The following is a 16164-nucleotide window of genomic DNA, read 5'->3' as shown; positions in this document are numbered from 1 at the left end:
ACAACAAGGTTATATCTAATTTGTGTCAGAACAGGCAACAGGAAGAAAGCTGAAAGACTCCTACTTAGGAGTAACCTGGGAAGAGATCGATGGTTGTAGGCTATCTCTCTCTCAGGCACTGATTTGAAATGACCTTTGATCCCCTAGATGTAACACTCTTCAGAATAAAGAAGCCCTTCCCTTTTACTTCAAGAAGAAAGGAACCAAATTCCAGGGATCAGCACTGATCGGCCCTTTGAACCAATGCTACAGAAATAAAATCCTGTTTGGTGTGGAGAATGCATTTTGATGTAACAAAGGGAATGGATCCTGTGAGAAAATACTGCCTTTCCTGGATGTGCCCGCTCATTCCCAGGCTGTTCTCTCTGGAGTAAAGGCGGCCAGGCTGCTGGGAGCATGACAGCTGGGCAGGCTGCTGCTCACTCCTCTCAGAGCTCATTGAGGATGGGAATTCAGAGCACAGCTCAGGAAACTGCCTTTGAATTCACCAAAATAAGAGGCCACACTTAAAGCCGATACTAAGGAAAACAAAAGCAGTTCAGATTCATTATGAGTAATCTATTGTTCACTAAATCTTTCGAAAATGTTGATTTACAGGCTTCACCAAGGCAGCCTTTTAGTACCTTAACAGTGTTTCAGTACCGGAAGGCCGAAACAAGTTAAACTGTTGGCTGTTCATTTCAGAAATAACTGATTCTTTTTATTGCTCGAAGTCAATATGTCTACTTGTTCTTATCACTTGATGAATGTTAAGGAATTCAAGACATCTACCCATCCTTCAGGAAACATAAAAATTAAAAAGATAACTAATTCCAACAGTTTTGAAAAAATAGGATGTGACAATCAATTATTGTTATTTATTTGGTTCTACCACATGTGGTGCATTTTGGCTCTAAAGCTAAAAATCTCAAAAAATCATCATGGACACTGGGAGGTGACTCAAACTGTCCCATGTAGGAATAATTCTGAGATTTTAGCTGCAAGCATTGACAAAGGGGGGGGGGCTGTTTCTTGCTAGGACTAAGGTGCTAGTGCCTTCTAAAGACTGGTCTCCTATAAAAACAGTCTGAATACAAAGCCAGAAGCTGAAAAGAAAGCCTAGTGTCCTAGTGACAGGCCCAACTGCTGTACCTTAAATGGTAAGACAGCCCTAGGCATTCTGCAAGGACCAAGTAAACATTTTAAGGCAGTTTGAACTATGGTGCTGTCACCTGCCCCAAGAGGAATCCTTACTGTAAAAGAGTGATCAAGTTTTGAGATTTGTAATGACTTTCCTGTCTCAATTTCATGGTATCTTTTAGTTATCACAACTCAGGAAAGCATTCGTTTATTGTTTTAAGAACAGTACACAGGAAAGGGATGAGGGAGCTAGGGGCATGATGGACTTGAAATCTTACATGGAGAGAAGTGAAGGCCTTCACAGACACTCATCAAAATGAAGGCATAAAGAGAGTAAAGCAGAGCCTGGGAGTGATTTCCTGATTTGGGAATAGTACACCACCAGGTGCTTGCAAGTGACCCAGGCTAGCGATCTGAACCAAAGTGCAACTGTCTGAGAATGGCTCAAGAACACAGGGATGGAAACTGGTTCCATGTGGGAGGTTCTGCCTCTGAGCACATTTAGGTGGACTCACTGGGACAGGAAAAGAAGGGCCAAGGGTAGAAAACAAAGGATGGGTCCCTTAATCACATCTGCAGAATGTACATGCAAAGAAGGCCTGCAGGGCCTTGAAGAACAGCTGTAAACCAGAGAGGAGGGATTTGCAATTAGAAGCAGAGAATTCCTGACATCAGGCTGACAGTCCAGCAGTGGGCACTGCTCACCAAAGCCTCATGAGAGGCCAGGCTGTCGACCACCTGGGTGAAGGCAATCTTCCCTAGACATGCCCTCGACAAAAACAGAATTCCCCCTTACCCTACCCCCATGTCTTGTTCATGGTTGCACCTGGCTGGGTCTCATTCAGCAGGTGCTAGGGGACACCAGAGTGGCTGACAATGTCACTAGTGGCTAGGATACTGTGGAGGCTAGGTTAGGGCTCAGTGGGTGTTTTCCAGGCCTTTCAGGGTTAAAGCTGTAGCTTCATCTTCCAGTTCTCACCTCTTATTTTATGCCGTAGCATAAGCATGAAAACATCAGACGCAACTACAGCTGGTTTGGGGGTATTTCTCAATACAGGAGCTGTGAACCGCGGCTTGCTCTTGCTCCTGCGGCATTCACCGGCAGGCTTCAGAAAAGGCGGAGCTCGGCTATTGGGTTTCCTCCGGTCGTTCTTTAACTTGCTACTAAAAAACATCTCTCAGAAACAGAATAGTCTGGGGAGGCGGCTAGGTGAGGCTGTCCCCAGATTCGGAGGCCCGCCAGGGAAAAGCTGCCTGCCTTACCCTATGGCCTGCATCACCGCACAGAGCGAGGTTCCCGCGGCGGGTGGCCGCTGATGAGCTCCCGCGTGTCCAGAACCTTGGTCTGGATTCCACGCACGTAAAGGTCCTCGGCCTACCTGTTTGTGTTCCTGCCCCGAGGTGCGGCGGGACCAGTCCATCCCAGCAGCTCCTCTCCTCATCTCCTACCGGGCGAGGATGTAGTTTCACTTTGTTTTTCGAATTCGTATGTGGTTTAAATCTACGGTAGACAAGGCGGGAAGGGCGCATACCAGCGCGGGCGCAAACGCAAAACAGGATCCCAAGAACCAAGGAGGAAACTACCTCCGCTTGCGGTGTCCGGACGCGAGGCCTGCCTGGCCGGTCTGCACACCTACCCTCGAGCGAAAGAGTCCACGCGTGACTCCGGGGCGTTCGGATGTCTTCCTTAGAAGCCCCCCGATGTCCACTCCAGTTCCCGCGGCACGTGCGCCTCGGGCCCCACGCAGGCCCCGCCCCGCACGTACGTGCCCTTAACCAGCCCGCCGCTGTCGCTGCCCCGCGCGCTCGTGTCCACGGGGGGGCGCTCCTGCCCGTCCCCCACATCCACACCGCGCCCCTCGGCCGGCGCGATCCTGCACTCCCGACCCGCCGCGCGCCGCCTCCTACCTGAAAGCCCGCGAACCGGGCACGCGAGGTGGTCGAGGCAGCCGTGTTGACCAGGTAGAAGGCACGGGGCCAGTGGCTGCGGCGGACTGTCCGGGAGCGCGCGCGCGCTCCCTCGTCTGACTCCGGGCTGGAGCCCAGCCCCGCTGCCGCGCGCCTCCCGCCTCGCCGCTCCTAATAACAACGGCGCCCTAGGTCAGGTGGCCGCGCGCGGACAGGGCAACCATTGGCTCGGCGGGGAGCGCGGTGCGTCGCGATTGGCTGAGGGGTGGAGCTTCGGCGGAGGTGAGGCGGGGCCGCTCAGAGAGGCTGGCTGGGAGGGGCGGGGGCGGGGCCAGGCTTGGTCCGCGCCTTTGTGCCTGGCGCGCGCTCTCCGCCCGCTCCGGCTGCAGCGCCCGCTGCATCAATAATTCAGAGCGGCGGCGGCGGCAGCAGCGGCGAGTGCGGACAGGAGGCGGCGGCAACAGCGGGGACCAGGCAGCAGAGGCTATGCATCCAAGTGCGGCTGGGCGGCCGCGGCACCCCTGAGGCCCGGGCGGGGCTCCGGGTACACGGCGCGCGGGGACGTTTGTTCTGGAGTGCGAGGGAGAGGCGTAGTGGCCCGGGAGGCGTCGGCAGAGCTGCGCACGGAGCTGAGGAGGGGGCTTCGGAGCAGGGCTGGGGAGGGGGGCGGCTGGCGCTGGCAGCCCCCGGGGTGGGGGGCGGGGTGGGCGCCGGAGGCGCGATGCTGGGCGTCGTGGAGCTGCTGCTGTTGGGGGCTGTGTGGCTGGCAGGCCCAGCCCGCGGGCAGAATGAGACAGAGCCCATCGTACTGGAGGGCAAGTGCCTGGTGGTGTGTGACTCCAACCCCACGTCTGACCCTACTGGCACTGCTCTGGGCATCTCTGTGCGCTCGGGCAGCGCCAAGGTGGCTTTCTCTGCCATCAGGAGCACCAACCATGAGCCGTCCGAGATGAGTAATCGCACCATGATCATCTACTTCGACCAGGTGAGTTTCCCGTTCTCTTGCAACATCCAGAATGAATTGGTGAGGGGGTCACGGGGACAGCATGGAAGACGGATGTGGGATGTACTCTCCGAGGGCTCTGCAGAAGCGCGAGGCCACGTTCGGGCGAACTCCGGGCTACCCCTTTTCGTTCCTGTCTTTTTATAGGTACTAGTGAACATCGGGAACAACTTTGACTCAGAACGCAGCACTTTCATCGCCCCGCGCAAAGGCATCTACAGTTTTAACTTCCACGTGGTGAAAGTCTACAACAGACAGACTATCCAGGTCAGCTGCCACCTGGGGGCCAGGGTCGCAGTAGAAGGGGTCCTGGCAGTAGGGATCTGTCGGACGCTCTGTGGAAGCAAGTGGCAGAAATCAGTGGCATAAGCTCCCACTGCTCCGGGGATGGGTAGCAGGGCCTCAGACATCGCTCTTTGGCTTGCCCTGTCCCTTATGCTGTCCAAGGTACCTGAAAGCATCCCAAGAGACAGTTTCCTGCCTTCTCGTTCTGAACCCTTTTGTAAAGATCCCTGGATTTTCCTTAGGGACTTTAGGGACTTCCCATAGGGCAGTTAGCTTCGCAGACAGCTAAGGCCTCTGTAAGGTCTCCTCTGTGCTGGCTTTCTTGCTTTCTAGGCTCAACAATCGGCGGCAGCCCAAAGCCTTTCTGCCTGCTTTTCAGCTGTGTGTGTGTGTGTGTGTGTGTGTGTGTGTGTGTTTTCCACCGCGGACAGAATCTCGTTTCCCTAACCCCACACCCTTCCTTTGCGGACTTGGTTTGAAACTTGAATCTTGAAGGGTGGACAGAGAAAAGGGTCGAAGTGGGGATGGGAGTGGTGGTGCTACTACCTCCCCTGCCAGCCATGTCCCGGCCAGCACCCATTCGCTAGCCAAGTCCCTAAAGATGTCTGCGTTTCCTTAGAGCACCCGCAGAGGCTGAAAACGCGACTGGGGACAGGGCGCCTGGCCCTAGGCCGACACTGGCACTGCAAGGGCACACACAGGCGATGGCGGGCGCGGCAGGCAGGATGTAGGGCAAGAATTGAGCAGGCGACTTGGGAACGGAGCCCTAGTATAGGGCTAGCGAGTCTCGGAATTGCGGACAGCCACTCCTGGCCGATTCTAATCTGTCCTGACCACAGACACCGGGGAGAGGCCCGGGGTGAAGGTATTTGTTTAGTAATTCAGGGCGCGCGGGGAGCAAAGTTGCTCTTGGCAAGCTGGCGAGAGGCCAAAGGTCTCGGGACGTTACAGCCACCTGCGGGTTCACTAAATTGGATCATGTCCAATCGGGATTTGCTTGGCGCGCTCCTTTGAGAAACTGAAAGGAGTCTGACCGCCCGTTCTGAAGAGGCAGACCCTTTCACTACCTAGATACGGCTTGTGTCCCTGTTAGAGCCTTCGCAGTGAGCGGCCAAGCCCCACTACGCCCTGCACACCTCGTGCCCAGGCCTTCGTGACTGCTAGCCGAGCGCCTAGGTTGGCTTATCACCGCCTCTTGGGTACCCGCTTAGGTGGCGCTTCTGATAATAGGCCGTTTTCTTTCTCAGGTGAGCCTGATGTTGAACGGGTGGCCGGTGATTTCAGCCTTCGCCGGTGACCAAGACGTGACACGCGAGGCCGCCAGCAACGGCGTCCTCATCCAGATGGAGAAAGGCGACCGAGCATACCTCAAGCTGGAGCGGGGGAACTTGATGGGGGGCTGGAAGTACTCAACCTTCTCTGGATTCCTCGTGTTTCCCCTCTGACTGGCACGTATCGGGAATGGAGGCAGGAGAGAGGCAGGAGGGGAGTGAGAAAGAGGCCGAAAATTACCAGGGCGAGGAAGCGGCGCCACAGGAAACTTCCTACGTGTTCCTAGCCACACTGGGTACCAAGGTGCGCGCCGCCCCGCGGTCCAACTTCGTCCGCTCCCTTACTAAGAGAAGTAAATTTCGCTTAGCTCTGCACACTCCCGTTTCCAAAATTAATCTCGCCTTCCCCAAGCCAGTCGCAGTAATCGAGGAAGAGACTTGCCTTGTCATTATGGTTCCTTACCCGCGTCCATGTCCCTAACAATTAACGAAGTAATGTGAAATGTTTCTCCCCACCCGACCCCCCTCTGAACCCTGCCACTTACTGAAACTTAGTAGGCCCCCTGCCCCAGTTTGAAGAGGGGGTCAGTTTGTTTTCCGTTTCTGTTTCCGAATGGGGGCAGGTAGGTTTAATAACAGATTATGCTCTTCAAACACCGCGCCAGTTAAGCTGGAGAGAATTCGCCCCTGCTTGTTAGCTGAGGAAAGACTCGCCTTCGTGGTGACTGGTTTAACTATACGTAAATATGTATATGTATCATTTGTACACGAAGAACTCTTCTAGGTGGACGCTGGCTGTATCCCGTATTTCTGTCCTGTTCGGAGTGATCGTGAAATCTAAGGCTGCTTGGTGTTTGTTCTCTGATGCTTGTCAATGCCCCGTGTTCTGTGGCTCCACCAACCGCCAAGGAGGTTCCTCGGGGACGCTTCCTCTTCCTCTGTAACATACGTGTGAATAGCCAAATTTTAATTTTGCTTTAATCCAATAAAGTCAAAGTGGGACTTTTATTTTTCTGAAACAGCTTTCTAAACTTCGCCTTTTCCGGGTTGAGAGGTTGAGGCGGGTGGAGAAGCCAGAGACTTGGAAGCTGCAAGGGGATGCCGGGGCACAAGGCCTTCTTCACAGAGCCATTTCTGCGCTGTCTCCCGCAGCAGGCTCGCTTTGCCTTCCCTGTGTCCCCTGCTTTGGTGGAACGTGAGATATACGACCCAAATCCTGCTAGGCGTGACTGAGGGCCCGGAAGCAATTTGTTGCCCACCCTCAATTCCAAATGCATCAGGAATTATTCCCAATTCTAGTACTCGAACCTGCCTGCCCTGCGTGACAGAGTCTTCTTCACGCCTACTTTCCTTGGATGTCTCCAGCTCTATCCGCTCCGCGGCTCCCGAAGCAACGGACACTTTGTACCAGCGCCTCTGAACCCGAGGTCCACCCGCCAGACAACCCCGGCGGCCAGACTTGCGACTGCGCTCATTCGCAGGACTTTCAAGGGGTTCGTCCAGAAGTTTTGATTGTACCGAAACATAATGTGCAAAGCAAAATTGAAATAAACGACTTCGTTTTAAGTCTGGAACGCTGACCCTGTGTTGAACGCGGGTGATGCAACGCCGGAAGCGCGCAGAAGCCGAGGGTCCAGGACCAAACGCCTGGTGGGCGCTGGTGGTCCTGGGCCCTCCTGCAGGCTTTTCTTGGGCTGAGATTCAGTTTCGTTTCAGTGGTTCTTGAGTGAGGGATGGGGGAAAACAGGGGTTAACAGTACCGCAGGCAAAATTTCGGGCACTTCTTTCTTCTGCTCCCATGCCCATTCCCAGCGCATTCCCAAGCACAGCTGGCCCGAGAACCTCGGTTTTCTTTCTCAGCTTAGTGCTTCTGGCAGCCGCGCCCTTCCCAGGGCCAGGGGCCCAGGGGACTGTAGTAGAGGAAAAGGGGCTTCCGGAGTGAGACGCAGTCGAATGTCAGTCTCTTCCATCCCCACAGTTCCCTTCTCTGCTTTCAGTCTCACGGGAAGAGAAGCCTTATGGGAATTTAATTAAAAAGCGAATTCTTTTTCTTTTTCTTTTTTTTCTTTTCTTTTCTTTTTGATAAGAGCTTTGCCTTCGGTCTTTATTCTGGGAAAGACAGGTCAATGACAAGAGAATCTTTGCTAGGGAACTACCTTGATCAACAACTCGGCTGTCTTGAGTCTGCCATCCTAGGTGTAGCTCCACTGTTCAAGGCTTACAGCCTGCAGTGCGGGCTAAGTGCCTGTTACCATGCAAATGCTCTCAGAACACCTCGAAGCTCAGAGGACTTCCTGAATGCTGTCCACTCCTTCTCCTAAGCGCAGAACCATCTCAGGTCTAGTGTCCAGGGACTGGGGAACCACCAAGCTGAGTTCCACCTGGGTAACCTGGGCAAGTATCCCTGCCCTCAAGCTAGCTACCCTTCTGTCTAAAGGCAGGGAGGAGTCTAAACATCTCTAAGAGTCCCTCCTGTTCTGGGGACCCAGTCATTCTCTGGTCTGGAAACAGGAACATACAGGTTCCATTGCACTACACACGGACTGGATCGAGGGCAGGGGTTTATGGGTGCCCACCGGACCCAGATCAGAATCCCAACAAGAGAAGGAATGCCAGTGGACCCAGAGAAAGATGAGGAAAAGTTTTTCCTGATTTTCTCCAGCTCCACATGGTCCCTGGTAGGATTGCATAGCCCTGCTTCTGAGGCTGTCATGAAAACCCATTTTCACCTGGGTCCCCACCTCTTCCTCAGCCTGTTAGCGCTTTCCTGTGCCACTTGACTGTCTCCCATCGATCTCTTTGTGTACCTAGATATGCCACCTCAGCCTTGAAGTTGAAGCTACTCTTTCCGTTTTTCCCCCCAAAATCGCACTGCACAGTGGACCCAAATCCAGCTGAAAGGCCACCTCTCTGTGGGAGCTGTTCCAACCCACAGAGCAGCTAATACTCTCTCTCCCTAGGAGGCTTACTGCCTGCTTGCTCCTTGCCTTCCAGGAAGAGCCCAGTCTGGTGCTGCCAGGGAAGGAGCCACTTGGCCTGGGCTTGTCTCCCCTTTTTGCTTTGGTTTTCACACAGAATGACCACCCACATTTATCCCATGCTCATGGCCTGTGACAACTGGACATCTTCTCTGGGGGTGAAGATGGAGCCTGAAACATACAGGTTCCATTGCATCCCTTTGGTCATAGGCAGGTGAACTGACCTATGCCTGAAAATTTGGCCACAGATGGTGTCACGAGAGAGACACCAAATGGCAAGTCGGAGATGAATCAAGAAGAAAAGCCCTGGAGAGCTGCAGTTCCCTGGTGACTTCCTTCCTGTCCCAGCCAGAGGCTTGGGAAGTGGGTGAGAGGGTGGGTGGGGCGCTTTTAAAAAACCTACACCTTACTTTGGTTCTCTTTAAGGCTTTGAAGCCTCTGATCCCTGGCAGATCTGGGCCTTACCTCCCACTTTCATCTAAAATAAATGGCTTCAGATCTCAACCTCTAAAGGTTCCAGGACCACCCCAAATTTTGCTTCACTCTGGTTCTGAATAAGCTCCCCACCCCACCCCACCCCAGACCACCCTGGGTACTTCCTCCTCACCTGCCTCGATAGTACGAAGTTCCCCCTTCTACACAGGACATCGGAATTGCCATCCAACTCACTGCCTACCTCTGAGGAGTTTGGAGTCATCCTTTAACCCTACCCCCACCCCACCTCTGCCTCTCTAAGGGCAGAGGTTAAAGAGTCATTCTCTGTGGCAAGAAGCACAGTGAGGTGATGAGGGAAATCCAGGGAAGCTTCATAAAGTACATCATGCCTAGCAGTCCTGTGGGCCAGTAGGCAAAGAGGCCACCCACCCAAGTTCCCTGGAGCCACCAGGAGCTTACAGCACAGGGGAAGCTCATAGAGGACTGTGCCTGAGCACTGGCAGCTAGCAGAGCAGTGCTGTGCTGTGCGGTGCCCTGCTGAGGATCCTAATGAGAACATAATTACCCGGGTGTAGAGAGAGTCTCACTGGCCTCTAATTACTGTCTTAATGGGGGTAGGAGAGGGGAGGGGCAGGCACTGGTGGAGAGGGGGTGGACTAGGGTCCTGGGGCCCTGGGACCTAGCGGGAGACTCCTCCCCCTCTGATTGTGATTTTATACTGTCCTCAGCACCGGTTTGAGCCTTATTCCAGAATGCTGAGTGGGCTAGAGTTTCCAGTAGCTGGTCTGGAACTTCTCTATTTGTGCCTGAGTTTAAGTCTTTGCTTCCCAGCATTCAGCCAGTTCCCTCTCAACAGGCGGATACATTCCATTTATAGTGATGTCAAACAGTGAAGCCCCAGGACTCTTCCGGGGAGGGAGCAGCCAGTGGGACTACCCAGGTACACCTGCCCATCTGCTTTTTGAATTAAAACTGTGGGGGAAATGTTTCCCAAAGATCTTTACAAAGGTCTCTTATGTTCTTTGCACAGGGATCATCATAAAATACTACCCTCTCTTGAGCCTCAGTTTCTCATATTTCAAGTGAAGACAATGGTAGTCTTTACTATGGTAAAAGATATTCCATACTCAGCAAGTACAGGACATTGTGGGTTCAGGACCCAATCCTGTGGGGATCAACCACCAACACCGGGCCCAGCCCTCACCCCAGATAGCCTTCTTCATTCCTGTTGCTTATATAATTTGCATTTTCAATGCTGTTGAATATTTTCTGTCTTCAGGCCTATGTGCTCCATATTAGATCCCGAACACTGTTCCCTGCTGGCATGTTGTCTGTACACCTTCGTAGGTGATTCCTTTCAAAGCAGCATCTTCATCTTCCTCTCCTTCCTTGGCTCTGTGGCCACACCTCACCAGGTGTCGAGCTCGTGTCCTGTGCCGATGTAAAGCAAATGCGTCTGGCACAACTGTAGGACATGAGCACAGCCAATGAAAATGTTCTTTGGAGGACTTTATGGAGCCCTCAACCCCTCTTCCTCCTACGTCCCCGCAGGAACACTGATATGGAAGTACCCCCCTGACCTAATGCAGCTGGGAAGAGCTTCCTGGCCTCTCCCCACTCACTCTCATCTTCCCATTTCACCAGAAGATGAGTCTATCCCCAGGATATCCCAGTTGTGAGCCTAGGATGGCAACATACAGGGACAATATGGAAGAGGCTAAAAAAAGATTCATGGGCTGGCGTTTGCTAGGTCTTGTCTCCCGGGACGTACTTTGCTTTGCATGATTGAGACTGGCTGAGAAGTCATGCAGACACATCCCAAAGCCCAGGTATGTCATCTTCCTGAGGATACAGTGATGACTTTGTGGTAAGGAATGAGAGAGACATTTCTTGATATGATCTTTGAGGACTTTCTGGAGGCTTTTGAGGCTCCTAGCAAACATCACCTCATACATCTTTTCTTAGCCTTTCCCTTATTGCCCTGCCTCTTGCCATCCTAGGGTCATAACTGGGACATCCTGAGGGTAGACACATACTCTAGTGGAATGGGAAAGTGAGAATGAGTGGGGGTGGGGACAACCTGACCTCAGGATTCTGCCTCAGCTCCAGGTCATCTGCAAAGTTCCCGCTAACTGCAACCTAGCAAACTATCCCCTTTATTCCCCATTTGACCTCTTAGTTGGATTATGCCTACCCACAACAATGAACAAGAAGAGTCTCTCTTGAATGAACAGAAGAGTTCAGGTACACTGGGTATGGGGCACACTGGATTGTATGAGTCTGGAGTGCTGGCTCAGCACTAGGCTCCTCCCCTAAACCCTGTCTCTCTGGTCATCCACATTTGTGTTAGGGTGGAATTGCACTGTGTCTGTTGTCTGTAGTTAACTTACAATTCATCTTTCCCTGCTGTTTGCTCAAACCCATGCACAACATGCTGTGAGCTCCATTGTGGGCAGGTGCCAGGCTATATTTTTCTTAAAGGACAAGAACAACTTTGTCTTCACTCCGGCATCAAATCCCATGAATCAGGACAAGCAAGATGGCTCACTAGTAAATGTGCTTGCCACACAAACATGGTGACTTGAGTTCGTTCCCAGACCTTATAGAAGGAGAAGGCTTCCCAAAAGAGGAATATGGTGTGTGACACACACTGATAATAAATACAATTTTAAAATCTTTTTAAAAAAATACCATGGAGTAGCTTATCGACTGTTTCAGGAATCCAGGATCAAGTTATTTTGTTTATAGCGAAGTGTGGGCATTGAAACACCTACTAGTTACAGAGAGCCAACAGTACCAAGGAGCTGATGAAGATCAGGAGGTTGCCAGGTATAAAGAGTAGCCTTGGCCAATGAAGGGGCTAGTAACTCCACACATGACCATTTCTGGGATTTTGTTCTAATGAACAGAGAGTAGACTGTGTTCTGAAGCTTGCTTTAGCCTGCTCATCAGGTAGATCACCTAGTGACCTTTCTTCCATGGTCAGAAATTATTGCAAACATTCAAAGAGGAAAGAGGGAATCACTAACCAAAGAGAGGCAACGGGGCATTTCTTCCTCCTCGTTTGAAAGGAAGCTGTGTGTGCTGCTCAGATCATGTATTAAAGACTCTCCCTTGCATTCTGTGAGGCTCAAAAATGAACTCCCCGTTGTATATTTTGCTGAGCGTTCAGATGAGTTTATAATGACCAAGTGGGCCCAAATATAGTGTGAAGATGCTGCTGCTCACAGCCTGAGATGCTGCTAACTGGTTCTGCCCACCTTAGGCTTCAGCGATGATGCTTCCAGTTCTCTCCCTCTCCGCTGAGAGACGAGGCATGCTCTCGGTACCAGCCAGGCTAAGGGTGCCTATGTGTGTGGCTTCTGAGGGCTGGGCACTTTTCCTTCCTTCTCTGGGATCCTGAGGCTTCCTCAGTAGACTGCTCCGTACCCAGGCCTGTGGGGGAGGGGTAGGGGAAGCTCAGAGTGACTTGTGGAAGGAATAGAGAGAGCCCTGAATGAGTGTGTGTTATTGATGTGAGCATGGCCATGGGAAGGACCTCAACACCTCAGACCCGTGGGAGTGACAGAGCCTTCCCCAGGTCCAGTACAAATGTTGACAGTGTTCTCCTGCACCGCAGCAGCTCCCTCCTCCTGGATGAGACTGCTCCTCTGCAGGGACCTCACATGGAAATGAGCTAAGGATTCCCTGTATGGTGTGTTATAAACTCACTGAGTTTCCAGGTTGCATAGCAGGTGTCCATCAGATTGAGCACAACCCATCCAATCCCAGTCTCTGTAATGTACCCCCTTTTTTATTCATACCCATGTCGCCCCAGTCAAATTTCCAATCCCAAGATGTTCAAGACCAGGAACAGGCCGTACTACTGTGAGTGGCTGTGAGGGTCTGTGAGGCTGGGGTCCGCTTTTGGCTGCCTTCCTCCACAAGCTCAGCCCCTACTTCTGCTGTAAGAAGCAAAAGCAGTGGGATCCGCGCTGAGACCAAACTCCATCAGTGAGCTCCAAACTCAGGGAGAGACCCTGTCTCAAAAAATAAAATGGAGAATATTTGAGGTAGCCATCCAACATTGACCTCTGTGCATGTGCGTGCACACATACACTCTCATACACACACTCACACATACACACCCATACACACATTCACACATGTGCACACACATAATACACATTCACACAGATACACTAATACACTCACACATATGTGCGTGCACACACACTCACATACTCACACTCACAAATACATACATAGACACTCATACACTCAAACATATGTGCATGCACACATACACTATCATACATACACTCACAAATACACATAGACACACACACTCATATAAGCATTCACATGTGTGCACACACACACACACACACACACACTCATGCTCTTTGATGATGAAATGAGTATAGTCCCTCCATTAACTTTTCCCTTCACTCACTATGGCCTGATCCAGAAGCACATCCACTGCCTTTTCATGGGGATAGATTTAGAGTCTGGTAGGGTACTTCTTTAGAGTCAATGAAAGACTGTGAGAATTTTGCCAAGGCTTCTTGGAAAGATTTGAAGCAGTAACAGCAAAGGGCTGGAGCGTCTGCTGCTCTCTTGTACAAGGAAGAATGGAAACTGTTGCATGCGCCTAAGACAGCAGCCAGATGACCCAATCAAGTTACAGGATGACCTCTGCCCCTCATGCTTTCTTTCTAGTCTTGTAATTCCACAGTAAATTGTCTTCTCAACAAAGAAAAGAAATCCCAGCTGATCCTAATTTGATATATGTATGGGAAGCATCTGTGTGGCTTGATGCCGTTGCTACTACACAGAGCTTGTTAGAGCTGGGAATTTTCAGTCCCCAACCTGTATTTGAGGAACGAGATATGGTATCTCAGAAAAATCTGCAAAGGCTCTGGATCCACAAATTAGCACTCCTGGGCTTGTGCATCTCTGAGGAAACAATGAATGCTTTTGGTGACATCACTATGCCAGAGCCCTGACAAAGCCTGTGTTGGGAGACACAGTGAGAGCTGTACACAGTGCCCATCTTACAATTAAGCTGGCTCCCCAGCAACACAGAGAAATGCCTTCCGTTCACTGGTATGTGACCATCACAGTGGGAAGATGGCTGAGAGAAGACACAGGGTCCATGAGGCAGGAAGCATCTCAAACAATGTGACAAAGGTTACAACATTCAGTGAAATACAGGCCTTTGCTTTTGAGCTTCTACAGAAATTCTAGATCCCATTTTCATGGGTGTTATCTGATACTAAATAGAATTAGATTTCTTGTTCTACACAATTGTATATGTGCATAGCTGTGTGTGTGTGTGTGTGTGTGTGTGTGCATGTGTATGTGTGTGCATTTGTAAGAGTATATGTGCATGTGTAAGTATGCATGTGCATGTGTAAGGGTGTGTGTGTGTACACATACAGGTGTGTGTATGTGTGTAAGGGTATGTGTGTATACACATGCAGGTGTGTGTGCATACATGTACAGGTATGTGTGTGCATGTGTAAGGTGTATGTATATGTGTGATGTGTGCATGTATAAGTATGTGTGTACACATGCAGGTGTGTGTATACATGTACAGGTGTGTGTGTGAGAAAGAGAAATAGAGAGAGAGAGAGAAAGGAGAGAGAGACAGAGACAGAGACAGAGACAGAGACAGAGAGACCTTTCTTCCTATCAACATCATCATTTTCCTGGTGGCAGGACCAGATACTCTTGCATCAGCCTGATTCTTTCTTGCTTGTATCCAACATCCTATCCATCAGCCAACCCTGAAAGCATCATCACCATCAAACTAAACCCAACCACTCACTCCCTTGGGTAAGAGCAGAAACAACCTGCTTCTGTCTTGTTCTCTCACGTCCTGCATTTTTCCTCTCTTGGATGGCAAGGCATGTCCCACTAAAAGGCGAATCAGGCCTTGGCAGTCCTCAGCTACTGAACCTCTGCCTGTTTAGAATCCATGTAAATTAGGTATCTTGTCCCTTTGTCATCTGTCCCTTGCAGCATTTTCAAAGCCCTTGAGAGGTGCACCTGCTAGCCCCTGACACTGAAGATTCTGATCCTGTGAGTCTGCACTGAGTGAGAGGCTTCTGTGACATCACAGATTCTAGAGGGATTGGCTGCCCAGACCAGTTTTTACAAACATTTACCAATTGCCAGTACCTGGCTTGGGCTGGGGCATGGGGGCGTGAGGCAGCACAGGCTGAGTCAGTGACTCTGTGCAGGTGCTTGCTTTCCAGGGCGAAGTGGAAACCAGAGAATGGGCTCCTTCCCATAATGAAGCATGATTACACACAGGCTGTTATAGTGTCATCTGGAAGGGATCATCTGAGATGTGCAATTAGCTCCTGTTTCACAGGAGAGAGGCATCTTGTCCATGTAGCCAGCAGGCTCGCCTCACACAGGATGCCAGGGAGGCAGCTCTTCCTGCAGTCGTACTGACAGCCCACTGCATTGCTCCATGTTCCTGTCTGGCTTCCACTAGGTAATGAAGGCAGCTTCACAAGGGCCCTTGTATCAGCTGCGCCTGCTGGAGAGCCTGCCCACCACACTCTTTGTCAGTCTAGTCTGTCACTTCACACTGTCAGTTCCATGTCATCTGCTGTTCCTTCTAGCCCTTTGTCACCCTTGAGCCAGCTTGTCTCCAAATATGAACCTGCAGCTCCTTCTTTATGTCCTCCACTTTCTGGGCTGTGCATCCCAGACCTCGGGCCTGTCCTGGGAGGCCTGTGCACTCTCACCACCTCTGCTGTTGTCATCATGATGCCTACTATACCCTCTTTTTTGTTAGGTTGTCAGCTTAATTTCCAAGTCTAGGGAGCCTGTCAAGGGGACATAAAATGCCCCAGTCTTCTGACCTGAGCCTCATCCAGGTGTTCTAGAAGGGCTCTGGTTGAAAGGAACAGGAACTGGCTACTTTAAGCAGAATGGTAATTGTTCCATGTACCCTTGGATAGCTCCCAAAAGTGAAGGATGAAGGCTGGAGAAAAAGACCTCTTAGTGCTGAGTTGGAGCGTTCAGGGACAGGAAACGGTGATAGTCCCTTGGGTGCCACCTTTGAGGTGCAGCAAACAGAGTCCTTAATGTCACAAAGATGACATTCCATATCCCCTGGGGAGAGGGTTTCATTCTTAGCTCTCTTGTCAGGTGTGGGGTGGGTGGG

At 51.3% G+C, this 16164-nt stretch overlaps 1 protein-coding gene and 2 long non-coding RNA genes across 3 annotated transcripts in view; 1 reads left to right on the top strand and 2 right to left on the bottom strand.

Moving 5' to 3' along the window:
* Positions 1 to 3250, bottom strand: part of LOC116069807 — a 46660-nt gene extending 43410 nt beyond the window's left edge. Inside the window, exon 1 of the long non-coding RNA XR_004110147.1 lies at positions 3028 to 3250. This is a non-coding gene — a long non-coding RNA (uncharacterized LOC116069807). The remainder of the gene's footprint in view (positions 1 to 3027) is intronic.
* Positions 3251 to 3350: 100 nt separating this feature from the next.
* Positions 3351 to 7166, top strand: Cbln1 (cerebellin 1 precursor). The gene is made up of 3 exons (XM_031340746.1): positions 3351 to 4012; positions 4178 to 4297; positions 5563 to 7166. Exons 1-3 carry the CDS (start codon positions 3749 to 3751, stop codon positions 5758 to 5760), a joined length of 582 nt encoding a protein of 193 aa, XP_031196606.1. The 5' UTR covers positions 3351 to 3748; the 3' UTR covers positions 5761 to 7166.
* A 2900-nt stretch (positions 7167 to 10066) lies between these two features.
* LOC116067890 lies at positions 10067 to 15031 on the bottom strand. Its single transcript, XR_004109327.1, has 5 exons — positions 14837 to 15031; positions 13435 to 13632; positions 12803 to 13018; positions 12260 to 12434; positions 10067 to 10430 (listed from the first exon to the last, which is right to left on the bottom strand). It is a non-coding gene; the product is annotated as an uncharacterized LOC116067890 (long non-coding RNA).
* Positions 15032 to 16164: the final 1133 nt, after the last annotated feature.

The sequence above is a fragment of the Mastomys coucha genome, unplaced genomic scaffold (assembly GCF_008632895.1).
Source record: "Mastomys coucha isolate ucsf_1 unplaced genomic scaffold, UCSF_Mcou_1 pScaffold22, whole genome shotgun sequence".
Classification (NCBI taxonomy): domain Eukaryota; kingdom Metazoa; phylum Chordata; class Mammalia; order Rodentia; family Muridae; genus Mastomys; species Mastomys coucha.
This window is presented reverse-complemented; position numbering and strand designations above follow the sequence as displayed.